The 14,136-nt window shown below is 48.2% G+C and overlaps 2 protein-coding genes across 2 annotated transcripts in view; both read right to left on the reverse strand.

Moving 5' to 3' along the window:
• The window catches only part of SPECC1 (sperm antigen with calponin homology and coiled-coil domains 1), a 174,298-nt gene extending 160,279 nt beyond the window's left edge, over positions 1-14,019 (reverse strand). The window contains exons 1-2 of the mRNA XM_089772143.1: positions 13,880-14,019; positions 11,870-12,011 (exon numbers count right to left, since the gene is read on the reverse strand). The gene's annotated coding sequence lies outside the window, so the exon portion shown is untranslated. The remainder of the gene's footprint in view (positions 1-11,869; positions 12,012-13,879) is intronic.
• Positions 1,698-11,061, reverse strand: LOC142819198 (uncharacterized). Its single transcript, XM_075904363.2, has 2 exons — positions 5,931-11,061; positions 1,698-5,672 (listed from the first exon to the last, which is right to left on the reverse strand). The coding sequence occupies exons 1-2, from the start codon at positions 6,399-6,401 to the stop codon at positions 5,526-5,528; spliced, it is 618 nt and encodes a 205-aa protein (XP_075760478.2). The 5' UTR covers positions 6,402-11,061; the 3' UTR covers positions 1,698-5,525.
• Positions 14,020-14,136: the final 117 nt, after the last annotated feature.

Raw genomic sequence — 14,136 nt, forward strand, 5'->3', positions numbered from 1 at the left:
AAATCCCAGGAGACGAATGGGCTCTCTAATGTAGGGCAGAGTTTCTGAGTGCAGCTAGCTATGAAGTTGTTTATATCTTACAGACCCTTGGCCCGAGGACCATCCCCATCGGAAGCAGTTTTGCAAGCTGGATTGAGAGTACCAGCATGCTGAGGGCTGTCCATTCCTGTTGCCCAAACCTTGCCCCTTCTAGCCCCCATCCTGCCCTCACCCTCTATGGCACTTTGTCATCCGAGGAACCTGGCACAGAGCAGCAGCAGTTGGGCAGCTGCACTCCTCACTGTGGTAGGAGCCGCGAGAAAGCAGAGTGAAGAGGAGCTAGTATGCCTGCTGAGTGTGCTCTGCTTCCCTACAGCTCCCGCCTCTGTAAGGGGGGGGGGGGCAATAGCTGCTGGGACCTGCACCTGGTACCCCCCATTAATGCCTCCAGGCCACGCTCCTCTGGGGATAGAGTGCAATGGGGGGCAGAGGGAAGAGCAATAGCAGGGAAGGGCAGGACTTAGGCAATGGGAATGGACAGTCCCCCCTCCCCCACAGCCTGCCAGTTCTCATAGGCTGAATTGCACACTGCTCTGGTTGGGAAGGACTCGCAGGCGGAGATTTTTAGAACCCTGGACTAGAGCAATCACTCTGAGCTCTCAACGTTCCCTGAAAAGCAAGTGACTAATTCACATCTCCAGCAAAGATTCAATGATGCACAAAATCAGCAGAACATAAAGCCAGAGGAAGATGTGTTCAGCTAACTTTGGGGACAGGAAAAGTTGAAGACAAGCAGAGCAAAATCCTGTAACAGCCCAAAGGGTATCAGAATGAAAGAAATCACAGCATGGCACCTGAACAGGCATGCCACTTAAAGAAAGCTGAGCAGAGGTCATGTGAGAGCACAGATGTAGAAAGGCAGGTGGACAGAGCAGCAAAGGGGAAAGAGGCTGTAAGGGTCAGCAGGGCAGGGTGCTAAGCTCACTGTGGCTGGAGGAGCAGAGCAAGGTCAGAGATGTGCAAAAGGCAAAGCATAGGTGCACAGAATTGGGGGAAGCCATGTAGCAAGCAGCCCAGATACAAAATTCCTTAGCACTCATTGGGTTTTCATACTCCCAGTCCTGTTCATGTTAATTCTGGACATGCTATGAGGTAAAGAAATCAGTATTTTTATTCCCATGTTTACCAATGAGGAAATCACGAAATTAAATCAGCCTAGGCAACTCGGCTGTCTCATTTGCCTAGGCAACTCCAATGTCACTCTTTTTCATCCATCATTCGAGCAGATGGGTGAGCAGATTTGTGCCTGAGTTAGTGACTTGAAAGTGATTTTATCGGTGGAAGGAATTATGGCTTAGGAATTCCTAGCTCCCAGGCCATGCTTAGTCCACTGATTAATTCAAACAGCCCTCAGGAAACGCAGAGAGAGATGACGAGCTAAACGTTTCAAACCAAAGAGCTGGACAACTCAGTCGAAAGAGGAATAATTTGGTCCTCAAATGAAGTAGAAAACTTAGCCAATGTTCTTACTGCCAAGGAGATAAAGAAACTCAGGGCCAGATCCAAAGCCTACTGAAGGCAATGGGAGTATTTCCTTTGTCTTCGGTGAGCTTTGGCTCAAGCCCTTTCTGTCCAGTTCTCTAGCTGAAATCTGCCCCACGCAGATAGTTCCCCAAAACTCCCCGTGGATTCCTCCCAAGAGCCTTAGGTGGTCTCTGGCAAAAATGAGGAAAAAATTGTTGATGAGGAAGGGGAAGGAAAAAGCCCAGCAAGCAAGCAGAGATCCATCCTTCCTGACAACTGGGATCTATTCTTAGCAGCCATGATGGCAGGGAAGGCACCTCAGGTGAGTGCACACAATTGTAGTCACATTCCAGAGGTTAAATGCAATTGTGTTTAATGTTTCATTGGAGGTAAACAATTGTGATACACTGCTAGGTGCTGCACCTTACTGGTGGGCACTTCTTTTAAAAGAGAAAACTTGCCTTGCACCTAAAGGCAAAGTATGCACCGCTGTGAAGAGTTAACCTTGTGTTTTCAACAATGCATATTTTGTGATGCTACCCTTGGGTTTTTTTCCCCTTGCTGCCAGTACTGTGTCTTCTATAAGTCCTTCCCACACACCAGCACAAAGGCTGAGCCAGATTAAAAGAAAAAAAAAAAAAGGAACAAGGGAAGACGTGTGTTCCTCTAAGACTGTCAGGCCCAGCTCAATGCATGGAGGATTACACTGTCAGAGAACATGTGCACGGAGCAAGAGGATATGAAAGCATTCAGGCAGCAAGAGTGTAACATGCAGGAGGAGATGTGGCAGCATTTGGGGAAGCAAACAGACAAGTTGAGGCATCTGGCTGAGGTGCAGGAAAGGCAATTAGAGTCCTGCTGTGCCGAACAACTGCCCTCCTCACCAAGTTCCTTATTCTCCTCTCCTAATCTGCCAAGAATTCCGGCAGAGGGGAGCTCCAGTATCCCTCATCCTCAATTCCAGGGGTGGGTTCATGGAGCAGAAACTCTTGTTCCCACAGGTTTGACTGCTGCACAGTACAATTGTAAGCCATGTATCCTCCTCCTTCTTTCCCAGTGTTATCAGGCCTTTCAACCTGGCTTATCTTTACTGTTAATTGCTGTCTGTATTCAATGTATGTTAACAAAATAAAAATGCATGGACTGAGGCCAAGAGGCTATTTATTCACTGTGCACATTGTGGTTGATGTAGGTTTAGTTTACAGGGCAATACATGCAAAAAAGGTGTTGCACCCACCAAAGTGTTGTACTTAAAAGAACGGCCTGGGATCTTTTCAGGGGGATAAGGCAAAACGCCATATTTGTTGGTAATACATATAGCAATCAACATTTACCATATGCAGGGCTTGTTGAACCGCAGCGAGCCCCGCTCGCCAGCTGTGCTGTCCGGCGATTTGCGCATGCTCAGATTGCCCGAACCCGGCTCTTCCGGGTTGCAATCTACTCGCCACAGGTGAATAGATTGCATTATTTGTCGAGCCCTGATCATATGCATATGATATATTACACTCACACACACACAAACACATGCTGTCTTGTTCTTACCAATAGTTGCTCACCCTACCTGCACTGGCCAGGTGAATTAGATGGGGGAGGGGTGGAGTCGGGCTTCTGCCAATCCAGATTGGTGCTCCGATGATGACAAGACAAGAACCCAGAGTCCTCCAGCAACATACCTTTGATTTATAGTAGCTCCCCTCTCATGCAAATCTATCATCTTATGCATGTGCAAAATCTGTGTGAGTCATCATATGCATATGCAGTTAGTCATCTGTGGCACCTTCTTCTGCTGCTGCTGTCTTAATGTTGCCACATCCATCTTCAAAGAGGGTGCTTCCAAAAGCAGGCACTTGCTACTGACTCTTAAGGAGTCCATATGTCCAATCTTCTTTCAATGAGCCCACTTAAACAGGTCCTATTGTTCTTGGATCTGGCTTCCATCCCGCTCCAACTTTGCAACTGTCAGGAGGTGCTTGCCTTTCTCACCTTTCCATTCACACCATTCATTCAACAGGGCAATCAATTAAGTAAAAGGGGAGAGGTCCATTCAGGTACAAAGACATTCTATTTACCTTAATTATTTTTAGGGACTATTCTACCAAGACTTAATACAAAGTTTCTATTTCTATATGAAAAGCTACATAGTTTCTATATAAAAGGACTTAATACAAAGTTAAAAACTTAATACAGAGATTATATGAAGATGATCCACACTGATATGAAAATGATTAGTACAGAGATTTATGATTAATACAGAGGCATATCGACAAAGGGAGCATCTTAGAAAGAAACAACAGTCACATCAGCATTGGCCATTGGGTCATTCATGAAACTGGTTTTCAGAGCCTCTCAGAGACACAGTATGCCTCATGTGCTCTTCCTATTGTGGACTTTTGTCGACTAAACTATACCTGCGTCTACACTGCCGCTGAGTTCTGGCAACATAACGTCGACAGAACGTGGCAGTTTTGTCAACAGCTGTAAACCTCATTCTACAAGGAATAACTCCTTTGTCGACACAGTTGTCAACAAAAGGTAAGTGTGGATGCAGGGGAGAAGTAATGTTGACAGTAAAGGCCTCCAGGAAGAAGCCCTGGTGGACACTCCTGCCACTGCTTTGCACTCTATTGTTCCTGCCTGTAGCCATCTTTAAAAGGCACAGGCACCCAGAAGCAGCACTCTGGCAGCAAGCCAGCTCCAGAGAGGACCTTGACTGTGCAGCTATTCCCGGTAGGGACACTCGGGAGCCATGTCGCAGGGACAAGCCCCCCCAAACCACCTTCCCCGGCCCTTTCAGGGACACATCGCCCTGGGAAGCCAGGGACACAAAACGGCAGGCACCCTCCTGGTCAGGGCCCGAAATCAAAGCCCTCCTGGAGCTGTGGGCTGAAGAGGCAGCTCTTCAGCTCCCATAGGCCGGACACAGGTACACTGAACTATACACCAGAATGGCTGATGGCCTGGCCATGAAAGGCCACCGCCCCTGCACGGCACCGCAGGTCAAGGCCAAGGTGAAGGAGCCCTACCTCCTGCCCAGCCCCCTGCTGTCACTGCCCGCATGCGCAGCCAGGTGTGAGAAGGCTTCCGCAGCCAAACTGCCAGGGGCTCGTCCTCCAGGCAGCCCCCTCAGCCCTGAGCCTCCCTCCCCACTTCCTGGTTGACATTCCCCCCTCCCACCAGTGAGAGTCACTGAGGGAAGCATTTTATTTTGTTAGCAAACAGTTTATTTTCTCTGAAAAAAAGAGTTTATTTAATTTTTGTCAAAAGCAACAGTGCAATAAACAGCTGAAATGTTTTCACCCACACCTGTCTCCGTTCTCAGTGTGTGAGGAAGGAGCAGAATGTGTGAATGTGGAGCCGGGAGGGGTTTTGGGGAGGAAGGCACGGGGCATGGGACAATCCCACATTTGGAAGACCCTGGGGAAACTCATTGGCATCCATGGGAGAATTGCTCCCTCAGGGCTTCTCAGATTTGCAATCCCAAGTGGTGGGTTTGCCAGATGGCAGCTGTCCGGGGCTGCTCAAAGTGCCTCCCCTCCACATCAGCCCGGGTCCCCCACGCAGGGAGGAAGGTCTCCCCTTTCCTTCCCACCAGGTTGTGCAGCACACAGCATGCTGCAACCACATCGGGGATGTTGTGTTCCCCCATGTCCAGCTGAGTGAGCAGGCATCTAAATCTGCCCTTCAGACGGCCAAAGGCACACTCCACCTGGTAGCGAGCCAGATTCAGGCGGGAGTTAAAGAGTTCGCTGCTCGCATCCAGGTGTCCTGTGAATGGCTTCATGAGCCAGGGCAGAAGGGGGTAAGCCGTGTCGGCCACGATGCATATAGGCATCTGCACATCCCCCACTGCCAAGTTTCTGTCCGGGAAAAATGCCCCAGCATGCAGCCTGCAGTACAAGTACGAGTTCTGGAATACGCGGGCATCATGTGCCCAGCCTGACCACCCGACACAAATGTCTGTGAATTGTCCCTGGTGGTCGACCAGGGCCTGCAGCACCATGGAAAAGTAGCCTTTTCTATTAATGTACTGTGCTGCTCGATGGGGCGGTGCGCGAATTGGGACTGCAGTTCAGAAACCCCAGCCCCGCAAATCTGGCCAAGATGGTAGGCAGGTCTCTGAGGCAGACAGTCCTGTGGAGCAGCTCGGAATTGATGGCCATCACCACCTGCAGAAAGGGACACATACAAACACACATAAGAGGACATGAGAGGAGTAGCATGAGCTGGTGAGAGGTGCACCCCCCCCTTCCCTCCCAGACCCCGAGAGCCCTCCCTCAGGCAACCCCTCCGTGGCCCCCGCACAGTGAGGCCAGGCAAGCTTCCACCACTCCCACCCCATCCCACATTCCCTGTGCCCGGTCCTGACCATCCCCCTTGTCTGCCCACCCCCCACCCCCCTGGACTGTCCCCCGAGGGTGACTTACCTCCATCAAGACGGCCCAGACTGTAGACCTCCCCACACCGAACTGATGTCCCACGGAGCAGTAGCTGTCGGGGGTGGCCAGCTTCCACAGGACAACGGCTATGCGCTTCTCCAGGGGGATGGCGGCCCGCAAGCAGGTGTCCTGGCGTTGCAGGGCAGGGGCAAGCCAGGTACAGAGCTCCTGGAAGGTGGCCTTCTGCATCCGGAAGTTTCGGAGCCACTGGTCGTCCCCCCACTGCTGCATAATTAGCCAGTCCCACCGGTCAGAACTGGTGTCCAGCCTCCACACTCCCCTCTCCATAAATAAGTTTGGGGGCAATGGCAGCAGGGCTGCAGCCTGAGCAAGAGGCTCAAAGCTGGGCTCAGAATCCAGCTCTGCCGCAAACGTCATGATGCTCTCTTGAGCGTGCAGCAGAACTTCCAGCAGCACGGTGTGGAGCCATCGCCTGCCCAGGGGCAGCTCAGGCTCCATGCCCAAAAAAGCCAAAAACCAAACAAACCAAAAAAACAAACACACAAGCCAAAAACCAAACCTGAAAATAAACTGCTGTGGTGTCCAAGGAAGCAGGGCAACCAGAGCAAAAACTGCAGCAGCTTTGCTTTCCCTCAAGGAGGTAGGCAAGCCAGAAGCAGGAGCAGAGCAATGGCTGTCCAGGAGGATCCCTTTAAGCAAGCGTCTCTGCGGAGAGCATGCAGCAGTGCCTGGGCTTTAAGGCTGCCCCTGTGACCTTCACACAAGCACATGGCTTTACAGCCTGTGCAGGTGCAAGATAGGCAGACAGGCTGGCTGAGAAACGTTTTAAGCTCTGCAAGCATTTAGCTCTGCAGTCAGACAGGCTGGTTGGGCTGCTGGCTGGTAAGTCTCCTGACCAGAGCCTGCCTCTGGTACCCCAGTCCCTCTCTTCCCCAACCCTCTGCCCTCCACTCAACATACCCAAATCCTCTGCCCCCCTCCTGCACCCTTACCCCCTCCCAGATCTGGCACCCCAATCCCCTGCCCTAGATCACAATCCCCTCTATCCTAAGTCACAAACCAAATCATCTCAGTCCCCTGCCCTAGGTCACAACCCCTTCCTGCCCTAGGTCACATTCCAAAACCCTGCACTCCAGTCACAACTGCCTCCTTCACCCAAACTCCTTCCCAGACCCCTCTCCCTCCTGCACCCCAGTCCCTTACCCCAAGCTCCCTTCTGCATCCAACCTCCATCCCAGACCCCACAACTCCTCCATTAATATCACAGAAGTGTACGGCCCTCGACCACTTTCAAAAATCTTGGAGTGCCCCCCCCCCCCGGTCAAAAACGATTGCCCACCCCTAGGGTAGTGGATGCACAAAAGTTGCTCCACCACTTTCCATTAAGAACCTTTTCTGTGGACCAATGCTGTCACTCTCTAGAGCGGTCAATCCCATTCCTTTCACCGGCATCAAAATTCCCTTCCATAAAGATTTCAAATACACCCTTTTTCTCTGAGCATTAAACAATAACTCAGGGAGCCAGGCAACCTTCTACCAGCAAGAGGTTCTGTTACAGCAGTTACTATGGTGACCAGTAGAGTTAATGGATATTTAAAGGCAACTCAGTCAATCACATCTCTTAGACACAGGGAAGCTTTAGGATGATAGAGACACAGAATGCTTAGAACCAGAAGGTCCAATTTACAGCTGGACAACTGGACATATGAAGATGTACTGGCTTACCATACTGTTGAGTTGGACCCAGAATTCCCATTCTATCCAAATCCAAAAGGGAATAGCAACTCACCAAATAAGCTATTTCAAGTCAACTCACTCATGGAAATATTGTTTTGGTTCTGAAAGCCTCATTGCAATAGCTGCAGCTTGGTCATTGCAGAATATCACACTACCAGAAATATAAGAGACTAAGAGACCTTTAAATCATCATAGATTTTGTTCCATACACAAGCAAGAGACACCTGCAGATCTAGATACCTAACCACACTTATGAAGTACGTTTATCGAAGAGGCAATACCTTCACTTGAGATATTACAAGAGTGAGCCACAAAAGGTTTTTGCTTGTGATCAGACACTGTACAGGTGCCACCAACTAAATCAGTCCAGAGTGTGCTGCTGTTCCTCCTTTCTTGGTGTTGGGCTGCCAGGGATGGCCCTGCCCTCTGAACCTCAACTTAAGGGGGTTCCTCACATCAAAGGGGATTCTGCCCAATATGGAATTCAGATGGGGGCACCTTTTTCATGCATTAGAGATAGCAACGTAACATACTGTTTTGTTTTTAATCCATTTTGTTCCACGCAGATTCCATGGGAGTTATACAAAGAGAGATCATGAGACAGGGCCCTGGAGCCTTAATATCAGGAGCATCTCAGCAGCTTGACAAAACCAGAATGCCATTTACCAAACTGAGGATTCCTTTGCCCTTTCACTGCAGTTCTCCCCCCAGCACTTGCTCTCCTATATCCACTTCTCTCTGGACTAAATGAGGTTTCTCAAAAGAGAACTGAGGGTCCTGTAACAACAGCTTACTTCCCTGGGAGGGGACATCAGAACACTTGAGTTACGAGAAGTTACATACTTTAAAATGTTAAATTATTGGGCAAAAATACAATTATCTGTGATAGCAGGGTGAAGGAAGCGATGAAGAGAAGCGGTAGACCTAATGAAAAGCACAGGTACCTTGCACAGTAGAGGCATAAAAAAGACAAAATACTTAAGTGTACATTAGATACAGCGAGAGAAAAGAGGAAGGCTCAGACAAACATCCCGCAAACCCAAGTCTCGTGCCTCTTGTTGAATTTCAAAATGCAGTGACATGGAGCAGGCCAAGCTGATCTTTAGAAAAGGCTTTGCAAAATAATGTAAACAGTCTGTCTTATGCCTAACCTGACTCAGGAGCTTAGTGCACCAGACTGTGTTTTCAGCTTTAACTCCCAAATCCCTGTCTTTGTGGGCAACAGTCCAAGTCTTTGTGGATATGCTGGTGGTTCAGAGGAACAATGACAGCTGTTACCAGCCTGGAATGCCCTGTCAGTTCAGAAGAGAAGTAATTCCCTGCACAGCCAACACAGGGGAATTTGGCTTGCATTTTATGAACAGACTGCATAAAGCTCAGAAGATGAAGCAACTTTGCTTTCAGTTGCTGAATTCAGGCAGCTGGCAGATTTCACTAGATACCTGCCTTCTCTTGAGCCTTCCATCCAGGGATCTGAAACTACCCTTACAAACAGTAAACAAACTTACAGTTAAGGTATCATCATCGACACATTATAAATGGCTGAACAGCAAGGTAAAGTAACTCACCCAATGTCAGAGAATAAGAATTGGGACTATAACCTTGCTCCCAATTTCCTGCTCTATCCACTGGACCTATTTATTATGAATGCAGCAAAAATAAATAAAAAAACGGGGAAAAAGCCCTGAGTCAACAATAGAAAAGAAGGGAAGGGGCTCCCAACCACAAAACAAGCCATAACCTCAACCATAATTTGGCTTGACACCACCTGGTTTGCACACTGCCCGAAACCCCAACACCAGCGGTTTATATTTGCAAAGGCATTCTAAAGGGAGGCAGAAGTTGCCGCAGGGATCATATTCTAAATCAGCAGTTCTCAAACTGTGGGTTGAGGCCTAAAAGTGGGTTGCAACCCTATTTTTAATGGGGACAACAGGGCTTCTTTAGTCTTGCTGCACCACTGGGGTCCGAGGCTGAAGCCTGAGGGATTCAGGCCTGAATAGTGGGACTTCTGATATAGGCCACCCTTGGGCTTCGGCTATGGGACTCATGCTCAGGTTTTGGCCCCCTCTCCTGGGAAAGAACCTCAACCGGCTCAAGCTTCAGTCCCCACTCCTGCAATCATGTAGCGATTGTTGTCAGAAGGAAGTTGTGGTGCAATGAAGTTTGAGAAACCCTGCTCTAAGCCAGTGTTTCTCAACCTTTTAGATACCAAGGACTGGCTCGCTACTTTCCTAAGTTGTCGGGCTTGGAAGATACCAGGGAACAGCACCAGTCCATGGACCAATCATTGAGAAACATTGCTCTAAATCACATCAGTGCATCGGGAAGTGACATCAGCAATGGAGCTCCACAGACGTTCAGAGCACTCATGGTCATTGTGAGTGACACAGGGAAGCAGAGTCTCAACAACTAGCCTATCTAGCTTCTTATACTCAGTGTTGCCAGCTCTTGGGATTTTATCCTGAGTATTATGCTATTCAGTGTTTTAGTAAAAGTCCCAGCCCCTGGAATCATGTTAGTAGATGAGACTTTCAATTTTCATTAAAGCAAAACAAAACAGTGTCTAGCCCTCACAGCTCTGAATAAAGCTTGAAAATGTGACCACTAAAAACAAAAAGCAGAAGGCAGCTACAAAGAACCCCAAATGTGTTATTTTTAAACCTCAATTTTCAAGTCAATCATATGATTTTTGGAGGCCTGACTCATATGATTTTTTAAAACTCAGAGCTGGTAATACTCTACATTACATCCATCACTGTGGTAGCTGAGCCTCAGAGACATTCCTGTTTAGTTAACTTTTGCTCTTCTTGGTCACACGAAACAGAAATTCAGGGCGTTCCAGATAGCTACAAAAATAGCCCTCTCTGCAGAACTACTTTCAGATCATTAACTATCCAAAAAGTCATACGAGACCTACAAAGCTGGCAGCATTGCTACCTAGAGCCTTTCTGGGAGAGGAAGGGAGGCAGAGAGAGGGAAATGAGTGATGTCTTTGGGTCTCCATTGCTAAACTGCTTCTCACGCAGTCAAGTCATTTCTGGAATAAATATGGGATTTGATTGGTTTTGAAAGCTGTGAAGATTTTCTGTGCAGAAATACCCATAAAAACTGCGCAAATCTGTGCAGAAGAGTTACTCTGCTTCCACCAAACAGCTGGCTGTTAGAGTACTGCAGCTATGAAAGATATACTTCAGAATAAAAATTCCAGTCAATAATATTTTATCTACAGTTTAAACGCTTTGTTCATCAGGGCCCTAACCTACATGTCCCTATTCTCCAAAGGTTTAGTGACGCTGATCAATTCTCTCCCAAAAAAGCTCCAGTATGTTGCCCTCTAGTGAAACTAAATGTATATAGACTCTAAGGCTGTGTCTACATTGGCACCCTTTTCAGGAAAAGGGATGCTAATGAGACACTTCGGAATTGCAAATGCCGCAGGGGATTTAAATATCCCCCGCGGTATTTGCATGAACATGGCTGCCGCTTTTTTCCGGCTCAGGGCTTTGCCGGAGAAAAGCGCCAGTCTAGACGGGATCTTTCGGAAAATAAAGCCTTTTCTGGAAGATCCCTTATTCCTGAATTTAAGAGGAATAAGGGATCTTCCGGAAAAGGCTTTATTTTCCGAAAGATCCTGTCTAGACTGGCGCTTTTCTCTGGCAAAGCCCCGAGCCGGAAAAAAGCAGCAGCCATGTTCATGCAAATACCGCAGGGGATATTTAAATCCCCCGCGGCATTTGCAATTCCGAAGTGTCTCATTAGCATCCCTTTTCTGGAAAAGGGTGCCAATGTAGACACAGCCTAAATGTATGGAACAGTCAGTCCACTGTGTGTACGTTTTATAAAAACATAATAGCTATTTGACCTTTCATGCTTACCACAATTCCTTTTAATTACAGAGTGAAGAGACATAAGGACATTTGAATATTAAGGGTACGGAAAGATTTAAAAATGCAGTCTTTCTTGAGAGAACTGAGGTTTCTTGGAAGAAGTTGAATAATGTAATATCAGGCATGTCATATCAGGCATGTTAATTCAGATAACAGGCTTGTGCTAAAGGGGATCAAACACAACTAACTTGCAAACACATAGGAAATGTTTGTGAGAGAGTGAATTTGACTATTGGAGTGAGTGGCTTGTTCACTGCAGGTTTCTACTTGTTCCACATAGCAAAAATTTTCAGTCACACTATGTAGGCCCCGATTCTGCAAACACTTAATTTTACTCACATGAATAGTCCATGGAAGTCAAAGGGATGACTTGCATACTTAGATTTATGATCTCCGTGTGAATCTAAGACATTGATCCTGCAAACAGTTAAGGCTGTGCATATCTCTATGTTCAGAAGCTTCAGAGGGTAGCCGAGTTAGTCTGTTACAGAAAAAAAACAACAAATGGTCTGGTAGCACACAGACTAACAAATCATGTAGATGGGATCATGAGCTTTCGTGGGCATAGCCCACTTCTTCAGATGACCGGAGAAGAAGTGGTCTGTATCCATGAAAGCTCATCACCTAATAAACCATCTTGTTAGTCTTTAAAGAGCTACATAGTTCTGTCTTTTGTAAAAGCCCTAGTCCTCAACACACCTCTCCCAAGGAAAATCCTAGTGAAATAGTTGGGCCTTGCAGGTACCTTGAAGGTCAGCAGAACTGGGCTATTCTGGATCAAAGGAGTGTGAAGTTCAATTCTCTTCATGAAGAATACTCTGGTTCCTCCTTTTTATACCAAGAGACTTGGTACCATCCACTGCACTCAGCTCATAGAGAATAGTATTGAGCAACCAGTAGAGGGCAGTGGAACTCAATACACAAGTAAGGATGTTGCACTCAACTTTGTGTAGTAAAATATTTGAAGGGAAAATAAACCACTGTACAGTGTTAAATGCATTAGCATCAAATTATCCAGATCTACATGTGTGTCACCATAAACCATTAACAGTAAAAGAAGTAAAAGAACAAAGGAAAAACAAGAACAATATACTACAGAACAACGAATGCACTTAACTAAGTTCAGATAATGGGTCTGATTTTCAGAGGAATATATGGAAATAAGTCACTTTTCGTTCATACATTCTTTGAAAAATAACCATTACAATGTTTTCTATGAATTTAAATTATTGACATGCAGTCTCAAAGCATCCCATTCTCACCATAAGGGTTTTTCCTCGAGGGTTAGACCAAAACTGCAGATTTTTTGAAAATATATTATTAGTAAAAAAAACTTTCTCCATAGAACTATAACAAAACTTTTTGTTTGACTTTAAACTCACTCCTCCCTCCCCCACCATGAACTTAGCAACAGACTTGAGCTACAGACTTGAGCATGAGAACCAAAAAGTGAAACCGGCCCAGCTATGCCACTTCTGAGCAAAATGAAGCACGAAGTAAAAATGTCTAAAGTATTTGTTTTAGCTGACAGCTTCCCTTTTACAGAGAAAAGCTTTTTATTGGGGTGGAAAGTATTAAAGGGAAAGTTTCTATGCTACCGCTAAAAAGAATAAAGAGTAGTGTAAGAGTTAAGATCCCCACCTGATGTGAGACTAATCAAGATTGCATTTTATGATAGAAAGACAGATGTTGTATAAACCCTTAATCTGTACAACCCCCAAGCATGACTGCTATGTTACGCCAGGATATCCACTGGACCTATTTATTATGAATGCAGCAAAAATAAATAAAAAAATAGGGAAAAAGCCCTGAGTCAACAACAGAAAAGAAGGGAAGGGGCTCCATCCGGGGGGATGCATCATAGGACTCCGTGAGCGGCATTTGCCCCACCCTACAGCACAGACACCCATAGCGGCTTGGCTGCATGAACGGCAGGGGAGCCTCCCTCCCTGGGACCAGGCACGGGGCAGCCTGCTCCCGCGGGCCAGCAGGAAGGGGCCATTGCACACAAGGGCCCAGGGCTGCCCCAGGCCACCCGTCTGCATTAGGCCTGAGGGGGGCTGCCGGGCTGTTGAGGGGGGGGGGTGCCTGGCACTTTGGCCACCCTCTGACTAGCCACTGGCACCTCCATGGGGTGTCCCTCCGCCCCCGGGCCCAGGGTCCCCCCATGGCGGGGCAGCCCCCAGGGCCCCTCCCGCAGGCCTCGAGTCCCGGCCTCCTGTCAGCAGGGCCAGGGCCAGGGCCAGGGCCAGGGCCAGGGCCAGGGCCAGGGCCAGGGCCAGGGCCAGGGCCAGGGCCAGGGCTCCCCTCCCCCTCCCCCTCCCTCCCCCCCCTCCTCCTCCTCCTCACCTGCTGCCTCCTCAGCCGCCTCCTCTCAAGGATGCTCTGGCAGCGCGCACCTTCTGCAACGGTTCTAACGTCCGCCAGGGGGCTATTGCCGCGGGGCACCCTGGGAAATGTGGTTCTTCCTCTCAGACTGCAAATCCCATGAGCCTCAGCGCCACGGAGCCTGGCCGCGCGGCTCGGCCCGCAGCGGCGGAGCATGCCGGGAGTGTGAGTCTTTGCGGGCACGCCGGGAGGTACAGGCGCTGGTAAAGGAGGAGCGG

Source organism: Pelodiscus sinensis, chromosome 21 (genome assembly GCF_052426305.1).
Source record: "Pelodiscus sinensis isolate ZL-2025 chromosome 21, ASM5242630v1, whole genome shotgun sequence".
Lineage (NCBI taxonomy): Eukaryota > Metazoa > Chordata > Testudines > Trionychidae > Pelodiscus > Pelodiscus sinensis.